General features: G+C 32.4%; 1 protein-coding gene across 1 annotated transcript in view; it reads left to right on the forward strand.

The window, feature by feature from the left end:
• The first annotated feature begins 1,502 nt into the window (after nucleotides 1–1,502).
• The window catches only part of LOC100164432 (protein 5NUC), a 40,034-nt gene continuing 23,320 nt past the window's right edge, over nucleotides 1,503–18,216 (forward strand). The window contains exons 1-3 of the mRNA XM_001944288.5: nucleotides 1,503–1,879; nucleotides 10,480–10,683; nucleotides 12,880–13,081. Of these exons, the coding sequence (XP_001944323.1) occupies nucleotides 1,520–1,879; nucleotides 10,480–10,683; nucleotides 12,880–13,081 (766 nt within the window). The 5' untranslated portion in view covers nucleotides 1,503–1,519. The remainder of the gene's footprint in view (nucleotides 1,880–10,479; nucleotides 10,684–12,879; nucleotides 13,082–18,216) is intronic.

The following is an 18,216-nucleotide window of genomic DNA, read 5'->3' on the forward strand; positions in this document are numbered from 1 at the left end:
ATATTTGTAAATGTTTATAATTTCTTGTATTATTTATAAACGTTTTTTTATTATTATAAAGATAAACCCTCGGCATCAAGGCCATTGGGCAATATATATAAATATATTACAAAGAGTTAAGTACTAGGTAACAGTGGTAGAATTAGTATGTTAAACAATGAAAGGAAACTTAAATTAATTTGAACAGTCCAGTTTGTTGAAGGAAGGTGATTATGTTGGAAACTGGCAGGTTGGGTCCAAGGCATTCAAACAGGTCTTCCAATAATTGCAGGTTGCCGTCACTTGCGTCGCGGTATGTGATACACTCGGTCATGATGTGCTTAATTGTTAAGTTGACACCACAGGACGAGCATATGGGGGGGGGGGGGGGTTCCTCACGTGTCATCATGAATCCGTGGGTGAGTCTGGAGTGTCCTATTCTGAGTCTGTTGATGGTGGTTTCTATTTTTCGGGTTTCGTGATTGTTCGGCCAATGTTGGGTTGACTGCTTTATTTCATTAAGTTTAGTTTTTTGTATTGACCAGAGGTTTTGCCAGAATTGTGCTGATATACGTTTAATTATGCATTTAGTGTCTTGAGCAGAGGTGTTTGTGATGTTGCATTTGGGAGCATTTGATGCTGTTTTTTTAGCGAGCGTGTCGGCTTTTTCATTGCCGATTATTAACGAGTGGCCTGGAATCCACATTAGTTTAATAACATTACCTTTGGAGAGGTGTGCAGAGATGGCGAGATGAATTTTTTGATATGTCATTGGGGTTGTGAGTGTTGGCGATGCTTGTTTTATAGAGCTTAGGGAATATAAAAGTTTACATTTAGTCATAAATGTACTGCAAGAAATATTTCAATAAATTTGAAATTTGAAATTTTGAAATATCTTAATCATAATATTTTGATAAAAATCGTTCTATAGTTTACTTATATAATAACGTAATATTAATATATTTTAATTTTTGTCATATAGTGAACAACTTTTTTGTTGATATTTTATATTCATTTTTGATGTATTATGATGACGTAAAATATAAATAATAAATAGCTGTTTTTGATACCGATACCGTGTTTCAATTTTTAATTGTCTTGCTATTATACAATTAATGGGGTTTTTTTAACTCCCTATTCGACGTCTCGAGGACCATATTTTCAATTACTTATATTCTTCGCGCAACAGGCGAGGTTAGTATTTCTGTCTGCCATAATAGGCGTGAGAGTAGTGACAAAGCATCAGTTGATTTTCTCGTACGACTGATATAATGACACTTAATTATTACGGCGCAGTGGCAACGAATAACAAGTGAACGATAATCATGTCACGTAGGAATAAATTACGACTGTATAATTATTATTCTTATCGCGCGTCCAGGTACAGGAAGCGCGCGACGCTCGCTCGGAACGCAACCGAATCCGTTATCACTGCGACGGCGGCGGTGGCGGCGGTACTGATAACGAAACCGAATCCGTTATCACCGCTGCGGCGGCGGCACTGATAACGGCCGACGGCGGGACCGCGGTGCGCAGTACGATGATCGCGGCCGTGGCGTTGGGACTGCTGCTCCAAGCGGCTGCGGCGATGGCGGCTGCTCCGGGCGAGTTCCGGTTGACCGTCCTGCACACCAACGACCTGCACTCGCACTACGACGAGACCTGCCGCGGCGGCGACGGCGACGGAGGCGGGCCGTGCGGAGCGGCCGGCGGCCACGGCGGTTTCGCCCGGTTGCGCGGCGCGCTGGACGCCGAGCGGGCGCGGGTGGCCGCGGACGGAGCGCCGCCGGCCGTCGTCCACCTGTACGCCGGCGACACGTTCCAGGGCACGCGGTTCTACGACGTGCTCCGCTGGCAGCCGGCCGCCGATCTGGTCGGCGACCTCGGCGTGGACGCCATGGTACGTGACCGACAACCCGATGCCGGGTATTAACCAGACGCGGTGTGACGTGTCGTGTCGATCGGATCAGTACCGTCTACTCTTTTGGTACCGTGCGCATAATAACCGAGTTGCAACCGACCACACCGACAATTGAATGCTGCTCGACTTTTAAACCCGCTTACGTGGTTACCACTCGTAACCACGCAATAATAACCGATCCCTCGCGCGGCACGACACACGGCGTGGCTGTGAACGCGCCTTGGGTGTCGAGTCGATTTCAACTCGTCTCGACTTGCCGCCCTCGGCGGTTCGATATTAATTATTTTTGATTAAATTGAAATTATTTTCTACATCACCGCGAGACGTGTCGTTGAGTCAAGTCAGTTTCGATACTTCTCGACGTCACTTACCGGTACGGTTTTTTTGATTGACTCGACTTTAACAACTCGACTCGATCGCCTCTCTGTGCGCCATCAAAATCTAAATCAATTTATAATTATTTTTTTATTTGCAAACAATCCTGACAGTTATCTTTTTTCATTATATTTGTCTGGACATCGACCAAGTTGAGAGTCGAGTTAATTTCAATGCTTCTCTACTCGACTTTACCGGGTTTATCGACTCGATTTTAACAACAGTTAAAAGTCAAGTTAGTTCCGATACTTCTCGACGTCACTTACCGGTCCGGTGTTTTGATTGACTCGACTTTAACTTAACTCGGTCGCTTCTCTACACGTCATAATATAATCAAAATCAATTTGTCATTTTTTTATTTGGAATTTGCATATTATAATCCTGAAAAATATCTTTTTTTATTATATTTGGGCATCAACTAAGTCAAGAGTGAAGTTAATTTCAATGCTTCTCAACTCTACTTTACTGGTTTTAGGAGTTTTAGTCGACTTCACTTCGCGACTCGTTAGCGCCTCGCTACGCGTTATTTAATCAATTTACATTTTTTTTTTTTGTTCTTGATAAAGTAAATTTTTAATATTCATATCGTCCAGAAAATATTAATTTTTTTTATTACCGTGAGACGTGTATGGACGAGTGAACAATAGTTAAAAGTCAAGTTAGTTTCGATGCTTCTCAACGTCACTTACCGGTCCGGTGTTTTGATTGACTCGACTTTGATTTAACTCGGTTGCTTCTCTACACGCCGTTATATCAAAATCAATTTATAATTTTTTTATTTGGAATTTGCATGTCATCCAGACGAGTATTTTTTTTTCTTATGAGAGAGACGTGTCTGGGCGTCAACTTAGTTAATTTCAACACTTCACTTGGTCGGTTTGGTGTTTTAATTGACTTAACTAGTTACTTGACACATAATATGCCTCTCTAAGTTAATAATTTTAAATCGACTTATTTGTTTTAAAATTTCCAATACAAATATTACGTCCATTACCGTTTACACAGTGATAAGGTATATTGAGATCGTAGAATATGTAAAATGTCGTGAGAAAAGAAAATGAGATATTTTAAGACGAATATTTCGGATTTATATTTATACTTGTGTGGACAAAAACCAAATTATCATTTTCATTAGTTAGCTTTTCACAAATAGCATTAGCTTCTAGAACATAGCAGCTATAAGAGGAAACATATTATAGTCGACCGTATAATGATAATATAATAACAACGACCAGCCCACTAACTATATTAATAATAATAATAGGTAATCACAATACCTACTTATTATTAATATTATTATTAGTGTTTTAGATATGAATATCACGATTTGTGATCATTTCGACTTATACCGGGTGATTGCTCATTATTTCAAAAAGTAAAAATGTGTTTACTTTAACGAAGTTTCTTTAATTGCAAAAAACAACATTACAAACAATTTAATATAAGTGCATTTTTATTTTAATATTTTTTATGCTCAAAATTTTTTAAGTTTTTACTTTTTTTGAACACAACTGCGATTTAATATTTCGGTGCATAAAAATTGAATTTGAGACAATTAGTTTATGATTCATAAGTATTTAAAGTCAATGATTGCCCCGAAAGATGTTGGTCCACTACTCCACTCATCAAAACATTAAATATTTGTATGAGTTATAACTCATAAAATAACTACTCATTCTAAATCTGAATTCTATGTTTTTCGTAACGACTCGAAACCACGCAACAAAAAATTATATTTTCAAAAACATTTATACTTTTTTGAATATCGAGTGTTCTGCTTTAAAGTAGGTAATCGCAACGTAAATTATATAATTCATAATATTATTATTATCATAAAGTTAGCCGTGTTGGTGTATTATGCGCACATAATATCTTATACAGTTGTTTTTAACTCTCCGTCCGTTACTGTAATATATTGTCACCACTCATTATAATTTATTTATGTGATAATTGGTACTTCGTAGATACTCGCATCTTAGGGGACAGTACTTATCCGAGATTTCCGTGCATATTCTATTTGTTTTTAATGAGCTTAATTTATAAATCTACTCGGACAAGTCAAGTCGACGGTATTAGTTAACTCGGTTGAAATAAAAAAAGCGGACCGAGTTAAAAAAATTACATTAACTCGCCCAGCCTCGGGCCAATAATAATTGTATAAACTTTCATCACAGACATAATTTTTTTTCAAATGAGATTACATCATTTAAAATGTACAAAATTATACGAGCCATAAAGTAGGTAGGTACCCATTAAAACTGTGGAAGACAACATTGCAATCGAGCATCAGACACTTGGTCTAAGTACTATCGTTTATCATAGTAAAATTACTAAGTTTATTTGTAGAACGTAAATAATTGAATAACGTTATCTATTCTATAGAATATTATTATAAAAAATTATCATATTATATAAAATACAACATATATTTTAACAAAATATTATTTTGTTTTAATATTCTACATTTAACTTATCAGTTATTATTACAGGTCTTAATAAAATTAAAGACAGACGATAAAAGTCGTTAAAGTGTAGTACCTATATAGTTTCTAATTATTAGATAATAATTTAGATTTAATTAATAATATAATTTCGAATTTTACAAAGTTGTTTTACCGATTAGACAAGAATACAAGACTAGGTTGTTTTCTTATCGTAGGCACCTACTTCTCGTGGACCACGGCCTCTTTGCCCCCCCTCCTTTAATCCAGATCTAGAGTTGGTTTGTGATATGTCATAATCAGAGCTCAACGGGGTCATTCTCCCTCTTATTTTTCATCAACAATGTAGTTTAGTTGTTCAAAACTCGATTGCGAGATTTTTTAAACATTAAACTCAAAGACCATATTTTCTTGAGATTTTTCGTAATACCGCTAAGATGTCCTGTAACCCGTTGAGATACAAACTTCTGTTTTTCAAGCGAGTACCTTTTCTGCTGTAATTTATTCGGCAGATATTGTGTCTGAATGGTTGACCATTAAAATCAGAATTCACGAGTATCAAACCTATAGTTTTTGTGTATTTTCTTTGGAGCTTTTGGGTAATTAATTGGAGCTGATTGGTACTTTAGAACTTCAAAGTTCTCATACATTTTAAAAAAAAATAGGGAAGGGAACATATTTTGTGAAAATGACAATATTGTTTTTAAATTAATTGTTTCGTAACCTTGCGAGTAAATCGACCGTAATGAGCGTAATATGGCAATTGATTATAATATACAATGAAAGTCTATACATAATAATATAATAATCATTACCATCGAAATAAAGATATTTACATAAAAAAATCAAAATATAATATCAATTGTAATTATGATTTAAAAAAAAAGTAATTAAACCCATAAACTGATATTGTATTGCATAGGGTTCGAGTATTATACATTTCATTTTAAAATAGCTCAAACTTGAAAACTTTACCTTCGTTTAAAATATATTAATGAAATTCCAAACACTTGTTCGTTAATTGTGTAATAATATGTTTCGTGGAGTCGTATAACTTATAACTAGATTGTCACACTGACTGACTGAACTTGTATCTGTATAAGTTCTGAGTTCTAACTGTATAAAATATTACAGCTATGGAAGTGTTCAATGGAAAACTTATTATTTTTATTAGATATGTCGTTTGCATAATATAACTGCTTATAATATTAATATACATAATAATACATTAAAATTTAATATTTTATAGCTACATTTAAAATTTGTATTTTTCGAATCGAAAAACGATAATGATATTATAAAGCTTATAAGCTATAATTATTATAGCCTTAACGGTAATTATGGCAACGGCTTTGGTCATTAACTTACCTATTACACGCATTATATAACAACAATATTATTAAACCACATTTTAAAACAATAAAGCATGAAATATTAGCGTAGTTTGTTATAAATCGTTAAACCATAATTTTAGTACCGTAAACTATAGATTGTATAGCACCGTCGTTGTTCCCCGGGCCCACGAAACCTCCACTCGATCTTCTTTTCTTTTGTCGGGCCGTTTATATTTAATAAACTTCCTTTAAATATTTCGCACCGTTATATCTAAACTGCAAATACTTTAAATCATGTATATCAAAATGGCTACTGCAACGATATATTATATAGATGCGGATTGTATACGTTATATTATCCTAGAAACGGACGGTATTCCTAATACATTATGTATGATTCTATTACCTTATTCATTTGTATTGTATTATTTACTTAAACAATTGTGTGTTATCTCCGTCTTGATTTCATATTCAGTGGATTTCTCCTCGTCAGAAACGACCACCTTTGCCCATATTTATGTGTTGTTCAGCTGGTTGATATTATTATGTATTCATTAATTCATCGCGACTGTGTTAGATAACGTAAGGTTACACGGGCCACCTGGCGAACCTGTGGAACCCATTAACGGTTTGAAAGAATAAAAATAAATACCCATTCGATATTATAAAATAAGTTTGAAAATCATAAAGCATGAAATTTGTGTAGTTTCGTCCATTTTTTAAATAAAGAATGAATATAATATGGTTATATGTAATCAATAGATTTTATCCAAACCGATATTAGTCTAAGAGTATGGTGAAGTATAGTAAATATAGTGCGAATAGTAAATGATTTGAGATTTACTTGTGAAAATTATTTTGAAAAAAAATTTGACGTTTCAAATTAATTCTGTTCCAAAAAAAAAGTGTCGATATTTAAAAAAACTGTAAAAAATAAAATACTCGACTTTGATTAACGTTTACGATTTGTCTAACAAGTAGATTTGAAAATTGGCTGTTTTGAATTTTCATGTAAAGTATGTAAAATAAAAAACGTACATAAAAATATTTCGATTTGAACAAAATAAGCTATTTCATTTGCAGTCAGGTCTTACCGTTATAATACACTCTATATGTGGTATATTAGACGACATCGGTCAAAACGGTTTCGGACCGTTCGTACGAGCGAAAAAAAAACCGCTATAAAAATAATAATAATAATATTATTTTCCACGGCCGACTTAAACGGTCGATTGCCGGATGGGGGCAAGGGGAGGGGGATGTTTCGGGGTCGTATAATAATATTACATTTATCTACGATCCGCATACGTGCAGTACACTATATTATTATATGCGTTTGCGGTGAGTGGTGCACCGCGGGGCTTACACAGTATATTATATTGTTGTCGGCATTTTTACATTTGTTTTTCGATTAACCTTTTCTCGGGGGCAGCTAGAACCCGTCTCCCCCCGCGCAGGGTGCAGCGTACAGCGACGCCGAGTCGGAAATCCAATACGTATTGCGTCGCGGAGACGAGCTTTTCGGATCTCCGAAACGGAATGCGCGCCGTGACATTTTATTATCTTATATCGCTGTCGAGCGCGAGCTTTTCTGGCCACGATATAATATAATATGTATATGTGTATGACGTACGTCTCGGAGAAAATCCCGGAGGTTTTCGGTCTGAGCTTTCCGGCTCGGCGGAGTAGTGCAACGACAGCGGACGGCTGTCGATACGACTTAGCTCGGTTTCGTCTGCGGAATATTTATTTTTTATTTTCTTCGCGACGATCGTCTAAAACCGGAGCATTGTACCGTATGACGTAACCTGCCGAGGCGACCATTTGACCGGACGCGAAGGGCTTACTGATTTCTTCGCCAATTTGCTATATACTTGTTATTATCAAATGTTGATGAAAATATAATCAACTGTGACAAACTGAGTTAATTCAATTAAATTGCCTCCAGTCGAGTTAAAAGTTGTCAAAAAAAAAAAAAAAAATGTAACCAGTTAAGTTTTAAGTCGAGATAGATAAAATTAACTTGGCGCAGTCAAGTTTCAATATTTTTAAGCCATAAAATGTATGCTCATAGCATTTTGTTGTACACAGACATTTACCAAGACGTTTAACACTGTGTTGAAATTAGATTAATATAATATACGTAATTCGAAAAACATAGAAAAACTCATTTTAGCGACAAATCGATTTTGGACGTACAGCTTGTTCTATTAGGAGGGCAGTATATATACTAATTATTATAAAAGTGACATTATATGTAAACAAATAATGGCAACCCTTGTTCATTTATAAAATATGTAAAAATGAAATTCTTTTTTCGTGAGCTGAAAAAAAAATCATTAACGAACACCTTTTTTGACGTTGGGATTGAAATAATGAACTATATGATCACCCTCCTAGTCTGATGGAATCTGTTTATATGACATTTAATCAAAACGGTCCCACTGGTTTTTTAATCGTTTAAATTCGGATAATCAGGTTAAGAATATGTTATAGTGATCAAATGTCAAAACTATAAGTATAAATTATTATATCCGATTGAAAATAATATTATTATATTGTGCAACCTGTTGCGACCATTAAAATAAAATATTAATTTCTATTAGTTTTACTTTTTATGATTATACCACAGAATAGGTGAAATCATAATGGAAACTCTCCAAAAACGAACATTGGCTCTTATTATGAGGCCTCAATATTTCGTGCTAAAGTGCAATCAATGTTAAAAAAATATTGAAGTCAACTATCACACTTATCACAAACAAACCTTTAAAAAGTGATTTATTTACTAACAAACAAAAAAAAACTTGTAGATCAGAGTGGCTGTGTTCAACATAAATTAGTAAATATTGTTGCGGAGATACACCGATTGCACTTTAGCTCTTGCCTCTCATCACGGTTAGGTTAGGTTAGGTGAGTGTTCATTCTTATTTCTCCTATGAGTAAATTGTGTTAATACAAAAATAACCATTGAAAAAAGGTCTTTCAGTTTTACACGAATTTTCCAATTACCTAATATAATATAATATAATTATCAGTGTGACTTTTTGGTTACAGTATTAACCACTTTTGAAGAGCTTAAATGTTACATTTACAAGGTTTGACTATACAAATTGAACATTTTTAAAGTTTTTACTTACAAAATAATTTGCAAGCTTCGTGATTTTGACAAATTGTATTCAAATTCGAACTATAATATATAAATGATGATGAAATTACAATATTGCATATTTGGTGAATGCATTTTATGAGTTATTTTTAGACATATTATTAATTACATAATACTAATATATTTTTATATTAATTCTTTATTTTTAAAAATATCAGCTAACAAACTGAAAGATTTTGTGCAGCTAAATACTTCATTGATGGAAAAATAAATTTGGTAGATACCATAATAATGTACAATTTTCTCTTGACAAGCCAACACAACTATCACACTTCATTATTATCAATGTTACCTAATTTATAGTTGTTATATAAACTGTGGTAGGTATGTTGTGTTAATGACCTAAGCCGTTTGTCATAATTATCTCTAAGACCATAAGATCCTATATAACCTTTATTGCGTTGCTTGCGAAAAAAATGCAATTTTTAAATGTATAGAATATTAAATTGTAAGTTATAATATATTTACAGGCATTATGCGTGTAATATTTATTCCATTTAAGACTGGATTACATGACTGTTATATTTTAAGTAGTTATAGAACTTCAAACTTATAAGATTTGGTCAGTTAGTGCTATCCCATGTAGCTGTAAGCCTTACATATTATTACGAAATTAATAAACACGTTTTTGCAGAAATGCATATTTCAGAATTCCATTGAAATATTTCTAAGCAAAAATTTCAAGAACTCTTATTAGTACAACCTAAGTATATCCCTAAATATTATTCTTAATATGATATGTACATTGTGTAACAGGAAGACCTGACATATGAAATAACTTTTGTTCTAATCATTATTTAAAAAAAAAATTATAATTCAGTCACTTGGCTAAACGTATAACATAGAAAAAAAATATTTTTATTTTTTAATACTGAAAAATTCAAAATAGTCAATTTTGTAAATCCGATTAAAAGAACAATTTTGATGGTAAGAAACTGTATCTAAGTCAAGTAGTTTATTTTTTAGATTTTTTTAAAATATCAATATTTTTCGGGGTAGATCAATTTAGAACGTATAGTAACTTTTTCCAAAATATTTTTATTTTTGGGAATTTCTTGATAAGAGTATATTTCATAAACTATTTACTAACCATATTATAGTTTTCACAATTTTCGGCAATCGTTTAAGCAGCATCATTTTTTTTTTTTGTCAGGTCTTCCTGTTACACCCTGTATACCATTAAATGTCACAACCACCGACTGTAAATCATATAATAATATAAATACTATAACGATAGCGGTTTTGGACTTTTTCACACAGTGTTTGGGGAACCACGAGTTCGAAGACGGCCCTGAAGGCCTGGCGCCGTTCCTCAAGTCCACAAACATAAGTTCCATACCGATAGTCGTGGCGAACATTAACACCGAAGGGGAACCGAGTTTAACGAACATCCAGCCGTCCACGGTCCTGACGGTCGGAGGGCACACCGTAGGCGTGATCGGTTACCTGACACCGGACACGGAAGTAAGCACCGCTCGATTGTTTCGTTTCCACGTTAAGTGTTTATTCGTATTGTTTACTGTTTCCGTATATTTCCAGCGTTATTGGGGTAGACCTATCCGTTATTGTTAGGTAACTAACTACACGACGCCTTCGATCTTACGATTGCATTCGTTGTTTGTGATTTTAATAAAAAAATAGGCGGGAAATACTAAATTTTATACGCAGTCGAGTCTCGATAACTCGAACCTCAAGGGTTACCTATTATGAAAATTAATTCCCCTTGTGTATTTTTCGAGTTCATACGTCGAACACGACACAAAAAACCCTCCGAGGTGCAAGAAAAACCTTCGAGTAATCGAGGTTTTAGAGTTATCGAGACACGACCTATGAATATTGTACAACGTGCAATTGTCAATCTAAGTACATTTTGCTTAATCTGGCTTAAGTGGCTTGAATCCAATTATCCGACTAATCCGAAATCTCAGTTACAACAATACAAAAAAAATATATTATCTAGGATTCTTCAATTTTCTTTGCTGAGAAAAAATATCGAGTGGCATGCTACATTTATTATTTTAAAATCTTAAATCGATTTGTACGTACAATCAATTGTCAAACGATTATTATTTTGGTGTAAATTGTTGATTTGAATGTTTTTTTCGATATTCATATAAATTTTCAGAAAAAAATTGATATTTTTTTATTTATATGTAAATAATAATTTATTTTTATAATAATATATTTTAAATTTTTTTCATTCATTCTCTAATAAGTGATATTATGTAATATGTATTAAAGTAGATTTAAATAAAAGCAAAACATATGGTTGTAAAATACAATTCATAAATATGTAATTAACATTTTTGTTTATGATAATATATTATTATCTATGATTAAGGGCCAAGGGGGCTGCAGCAGGTTTTGTCCAAAATCAAAACTAATGTAGATTTGACCAATCTAAACATTAATTTTGTTTGTCATAATGTTTTTCAATATATTTAAATTTCGTATCATAAAATAAACCTTAAAGGGGCTGAGCGGGGCTCTAGTTAAAGAAAAAAAGTGACTTTTAGACCAATAAGCTAGACAAAACTGAAATAGTCAGGTTTGACAGATTTTAATTTTGACAACGCTTTATGATTGATTAACAAGTTTACTAGAGAATGATCGAAGCGATTTTGAATATTCCAATTATTGTTAGTGTCATAATGAATAATGTAAATTCAAAAATATCATATTTTTTCGATATTTTAGATTCTGAGCGGAGCGAGGGAGCTATTGTTTTTACAATGGTGTTTATTTTTTTATTTATTTTTTATTTTTATTTTTATATCCTGTATACAAAATTTCTTCCAGAAGGAGTGTTTCGATTTCAACACAAGTACCTCATATTTTAGCAAATTGGATCAAGATGGTACTTTAGAGAGGTCATTTTTCGATTTTCTTAATATTTATTTAATGCCACGGGAAAAACCCCCGGAAAATTACAAAAAAAAAAACGCTAAAAATGGGATTTTAATTTGTAACGCATTGTTTATCACCATAGAAACGAATAAAAAATTATCATATTTTAATATTAATTCAACTTACATGATAAAATAAATAATAACAAAATATAAAATATCCAGACTGACAAACCGTCTCCGCTCAGAATCGTTTTTCTTATACGATGATATTATATCATTGAATTAAAATATAATACAACCATTATACAATGACCCACTTGTAATCTACTGTACAGCAGAGCGTCATCCACTTACCTGCTTTTTATTCTTGAATATCACAGATGAAAAAAAAATGTTCAAAATCGCCTTGACCATTCCCTAGTAAACTTGTTGATCAATCATAATCCGTTTTCAAAATTAAAATCTGTCGAATCAAATGTTTCCAGTCATGTCTAGCTTATCGGTCTAAAAGTCACTTTTTTTTCATCTGCTGCAGCCCCCTTAAGAGGAAAAATATCGATTAGCATGCTACAATTATTATTTAAAATTTTAAATTAATTTGCACGTACAATTAATTATAAAACGATTATTATTTTAGTATAAATTATTGGTTTGAATGTTTTTTTCGATATCAATATAAATTTTCAGAAAAAAATTGACGTGTCTTGGTGGGAGGGGGAAGTTCCCCTGAAAATTGTAATACCGTGTACCTATTACTTATTACGTTATATCACCTATATAATCGGTTATAATCCACAATATACTGCTGCAGTTTACGAACAAAGTGGGCAGAGTCCAGATATCCGACGAAGTTCAGAGCGTCAGGACTGAAGTGGCCAAGTTGAAAAGCGCCGGGGTGGAGTTCATAATAGCGCTAGGACATTCCGGTCTAGAAATGGACAGACGTGTGGCCAGAGAAGTGGACGGAGTGGACGCGGTGGTCGGAGGACATTCGCATTCGTATCTGATAAGCGGTAAGTCCATTGCAATCGCCGAGGCAGAAGAATAGGTATGGGTAATTTAGTGATCATAATCGATTTACTCGAAATATTAGGAGCGAAATAAAAATAACAGAGCATATATAGTTAGGGTTGCAGGGAATGCGCTGAAAATTGCACTCGTTTTGAGCCAAACAATTTTTTTTTTAATTTAAAAAAAAAAGGTTTGCACAATTTCATAATCTCTACGTTTACTTTTAATCAGAAATTGAAATCAATTTGTCATCGATATTGGTAATATCGATTTTAACTTCGTCGTAGGCCGATCGAAAATTTACGATTAAAAATAATTTAATATTCGATTAGGGAAAAACCTCCTTAGGAAGTATTAATGATACTTTTTTAAATAAAAATCTTATAACACAATTTCAAAACTGATTTTGAGTGTTAAAAGACTATTTTCCGTATGCATAGTCTATTTATATGTCAAACAAAAAATACAGCGATACCTGATAACTCGAACGTCTATAAGTCGAATTTTCGATAACTCTAAGGAAGTGAAGAACCTTGGCATTTCAATAAGTACACACAATTTTTTCTATAACTAAAATTTTTTTTATCGCCCCTAAGCGATTCGAGTTATCGAGGTTTCGCTGTAGCTTGACATGTCTTATGTGTATATAGATCGGAATTTTATGTTTTCCCATGTTTTTACTGAGATTATGCAGCTCCAATTGGATAACCTTACTCGACGATTCATTTACCTATGAACTAATATTCAAGATTTTTTAGCGCATAAAAAAGAATATTTCAAAGTTTAAGAATAGTTTGTGAAAAAACATGTTTTAGAGATATATTGGCATATTGGGCATTAATTTGAATGTTTCATAAGAAAATCTAATGGCTTTTAAAAAAAAATGCAAAAATATATTTATTATATTAGGTATATTATCATGACTAAGAAATGATGCAAATTGAAAAGAAAATCAATTATTCTCTACGTCTCTTATGTAATTTAAAACATGTTATTTTTATTGTTTATTGAATTAATAAAACTTAACTTTAGGTATGTAACTATGTGCTACAATCACAAATTCAAAATATAATTAAACAATATAGGTAGGTACGCCAGTATATCACCATTTTATTATAGATTAAAAATTACCGTTTCAATAATTGTTTCAAAGATTATTATTGATTTAACTATATCTCATACATTTTATAAACTGTTCCTTTTGTTCGTTTTTTTTTTCAGTATTTAATTCAATTTTATGAAAAGCAATGTTTTTGCATAATATAAAATATTATTTTGATGAAATTAAAATAGAGCAAGGAAACATCTTATTTCTAAGATTTTAAGCTCATATAAATCTGGTCTCTACTTATGTGACACATAAACCGACTATGCATACGGACGTAAAGGCTCTAAATAAAGAAAAAAAAAACGTTGGGAAAGTGGGTACCACTCTGCTGTACAGTATAGGTGTCGAGTGGACAATTTGTTTTTCCCAAACCTTTTGAAAACTACTGAAAATGTTTGATTTGAACCAAGCAACTTCACTTACCCACCAGAATGGATACTGAAGTTAAAAATCGAAGCATTCCAACTATGTGTCGTGTATGCGAACGGAAAAAAAAAATCCACATCATTGTAAAATCAGTATAGAATGACCAAACATGACTTTAAAATCGAACATTTTCAAAAATTGCACAGAACTGTAGTAATTCACACTTAATTTTCTGTGGCCGCTGGTGATCTGTATTTGGACGTCGTACGGATCCTTTTGAAAGTCTACGATTAAAAAATCATTACATTCGATTGGCTAAAAATCTCGCTGGCGCGTTGGAATGTCCTAAAAATACCCTAAAATGCTCTAAACGATGAAAAATTGCCTTAAAATCTAAAATCGTTAAAAGCTGCAAATAAATTCTAGATAAAAACATTTTTCTCCGATTCAAAATTACACGAAACGCTTATGAAATGAAACAGGAAGTACAAAACACCTTGCAAAATGCATAAAAATCGTAAATTCCTAACCCCAGAACCTAATAAGTAATTTCAGAGATAGGTATTATGATATTATTAGAGATTTGTGGATTTCGGTGTTACGATTTTGTTTTAAACGTCTCGCGTGCTACAAATAAACGCTATAGCAATATACGTGAAACTTTATCGTGTTGTAGCTCGCAGGTGTGTGACGAAATTACTTCGGTGAAGTTCTCGTGAAATAAACTATTTTGCGTTTGTCGGCCACGTTGCGTTATTAATAATATGTTCTGCTTGCTGTTTTCGGTTAGACGTTTTACTTGAGGGGCGTTAAGTATAGATACATTTTCGACGTAATTTTAGCACAATAATTATTCGACTTCGGATGGTATTTGGATTTTTTCACGCGTATAATAATATATTGACAAATATCGATGCATGTGTACTCGCAACCATAAAATATGTTCAAACAAAAAATGTACAGTGTAACGAATAATTTATTATGTCTTTATACTGTGCAAACTATATATTTGATTTTTTTTTATCACACGATCTGTCACAAAGATATGATATGAAGAGTGATTTCTTAGGAATTCTCACCTCGTGGTAATGTTATGTTTGAGTTGCGCTTTTATTCAAGCTCTGTTTTTTTATGAATTATTAATTGTATTTAAAGACGATAACATCGTCTTTGAATACTTCGATTTTTCACAACTTCTTGGGGCGATACCAACTTAAGCTTTTCGAATGAGAAGTAACATTTTTTTATACAAATTGTAAGTCTGACAATTTTTTTTTAAAATATTGTCGTGCTGCTATCGAAATTTTTACGAAATTTTTCTGAGTTATTCTACTTTAGATCCTTTTTTTTTTTTTTTAAATTGAGTAAAAAGACAATCTACATTCTATACAACAAATATGCACATTAATTAGATGATATAAAGGATACAACAAACAACAATGAATAATATGATTTTGGGGAATTACCCAGTGGTAACACCCAGCACGTGATAAAACTTTAGATACTTAGGATAATATTATATTAAATATTAATTTACCTATCTCAATTATAGGTATTATAATTAAGTATGCAATATTAGTCAAGGCGTACGCTCAAACGATTATTTAAGATAAAAAAATGCTTATGGATTAATATTGAATAATTTTCGAAACAAAATGTAATAATAACCTATTATCCTTCACCATCCTTAGTATTTAATGAAGAACAATAACTACTAAGCACCAGTTTCGTTAAAATTTCGAATATAACAATGCGCCGACATTTTCAGAAAAATTATCATGTTATAGAATGTTTGTACCTTGTACTAAGAACAATAGTCCTTAAAAATGATTTAACAAAAATCTAAATTTTATCTAATTATTATTTCTATTATCTATTATTTTGCTTAAGTACCTAATTGAGCCATTTTTAGAAATCGTTAATATATTAGTCACTAAAGTGCCATCGTGTCCCTCATATCTATTACAAACCCATTATCCTAAGTACACAAAGCGAAATAACTAAAAAAAACCACTCGTACGAATATCGTTTCTGATAAGTCCGTATTTTCAGAAAAATGATCCGTCAAATAATTTACAGTAGAAAATGAGGCTTTCATTCGAAAAACAGAAGTCGATGTGTCGCAATATAGTCCTTCAAAACGTTGTGAATATTTTCTTTCTAGGTATTGAGAAATATCGTCTTTGACTACAATTAAAAATCAGAATTTGTATAAAATATGCGTAATTTAAAAATAATAATAGTGGACGAGATATTTACACCTATTATAACGGAAAATGAAATGTAACAATTGAAAGGAATGGTTTGGAAATTTGTTAAATGAAAATTAACACACAATTTGAATATAAAATTTGTTTGCTATAACATACAGTCACGTGTAAATGTGTAATCAACATGTCCATAACATTTTTTTATTTTTATTTCGATTCTAAATAAAAATATGAACACAACAGTATTGCTCCCTGCTGCAGGTGTACTTGCCTATACATCGTGTAACAGATAAAGACCTGACAAATGAAATAACTTTTGTTCTGATCAATATATGTTTTAATGCTAAAATTAAAAATTTTCAAAACAGATTTGATACTATTTTTTTTTAAATAGTGATTTTGCAAATATGGTTTTTAAAAAAAATTGGATAGTTATAACATTTCTTCAAGCCACGTTGCTTAAGATCTAAACACTTTTAAAATCTCATTATTTTTGTTACGTAGGTAAAGTTTAATTAAAGAGCTTAAATGTTTTTTTAAACTTTAGAATTTTTGTATAAATGAGTATACTTCAAAAAATGTTGACTTTTTAAAAAATCATAATAAATGAACCACTTGGCATCGACAAATGTTAGTAGAGTCGAAAGTTTCATAAAAACCATATTAAAACATCGATGTTTGATTGTTTTGTCTACTTCTGGCTGATATTTTATGCTCGCTATTTTATTTATATTATATTTCTATTATTTTCTTATATTATCATATTATTCTGTATCTCTCAAAATGCCCTTAACTTACCTGATCAGTATCTTATTAAATTGAAATTGTCTCAGTCTTAGACCCAATTTCAATTGGGGGGTTTCTGTAACGTTCAGTGTATGTTAAGGCCAGTTGTAAATATATATATTCTATTATATTACTATATTATCGGGTATTGGTAATGCGCCGCGCGTCAGTGTACAAAACCTCCCGCACCACCGCCGCACCCACTACCACCTCTGCCGCAATCACACTTTATATATTAATTATTATTATTCACACTATTATATTATATATTATTGCCGTTTATTTTATTAAGACCGAGTTTTACGCCCGTCCGAGCTTTCTCGGCACCAAATCAATATAACCAGCCCAAATACCTTATTTTGTCTATTGAGTTTTTATTTATTATTATTATCATTACTGTCACCCATATGTCCATCCTTGGAATATATATCATTGAATTACTATTACAAAAAAAAAAGAAAAAGAAAAACAAGAAAAGAAATCCACGACGCTCCGGCCCTTCAGGTCTCGGCTCGTGGTTGGCGGCCTTGCCCAAAACCGGCGGGTACCCACATGACTCTCGAGCCATGAGCAATATGTCTCGAGATGTCACAATATAAATAAATGTATAGCACAGTGCTATGATGGAGCAAATGTGATGAGTGGATCATATTCTGGTGTCCAAAAA

The sequence above is a fragment of the Acyrthosiphon pisum genome, chromosome X (genome assembly GCF_005508785.2).
Source record: "Acyrthosiphon pisum isolate AL4f chromosome X, pea_aphid_22Mar2018_4r6ur, whole genome shotgun sequence".
In the NCBI taxonomy this organism is placed as follows: domain Eukaryota; kingdom Metazoa; phylum Arthropoda; class Insecta; order Hemiptera; family Aphididae; genus Acyrthosiphon; species Acyrthosiphon pisum.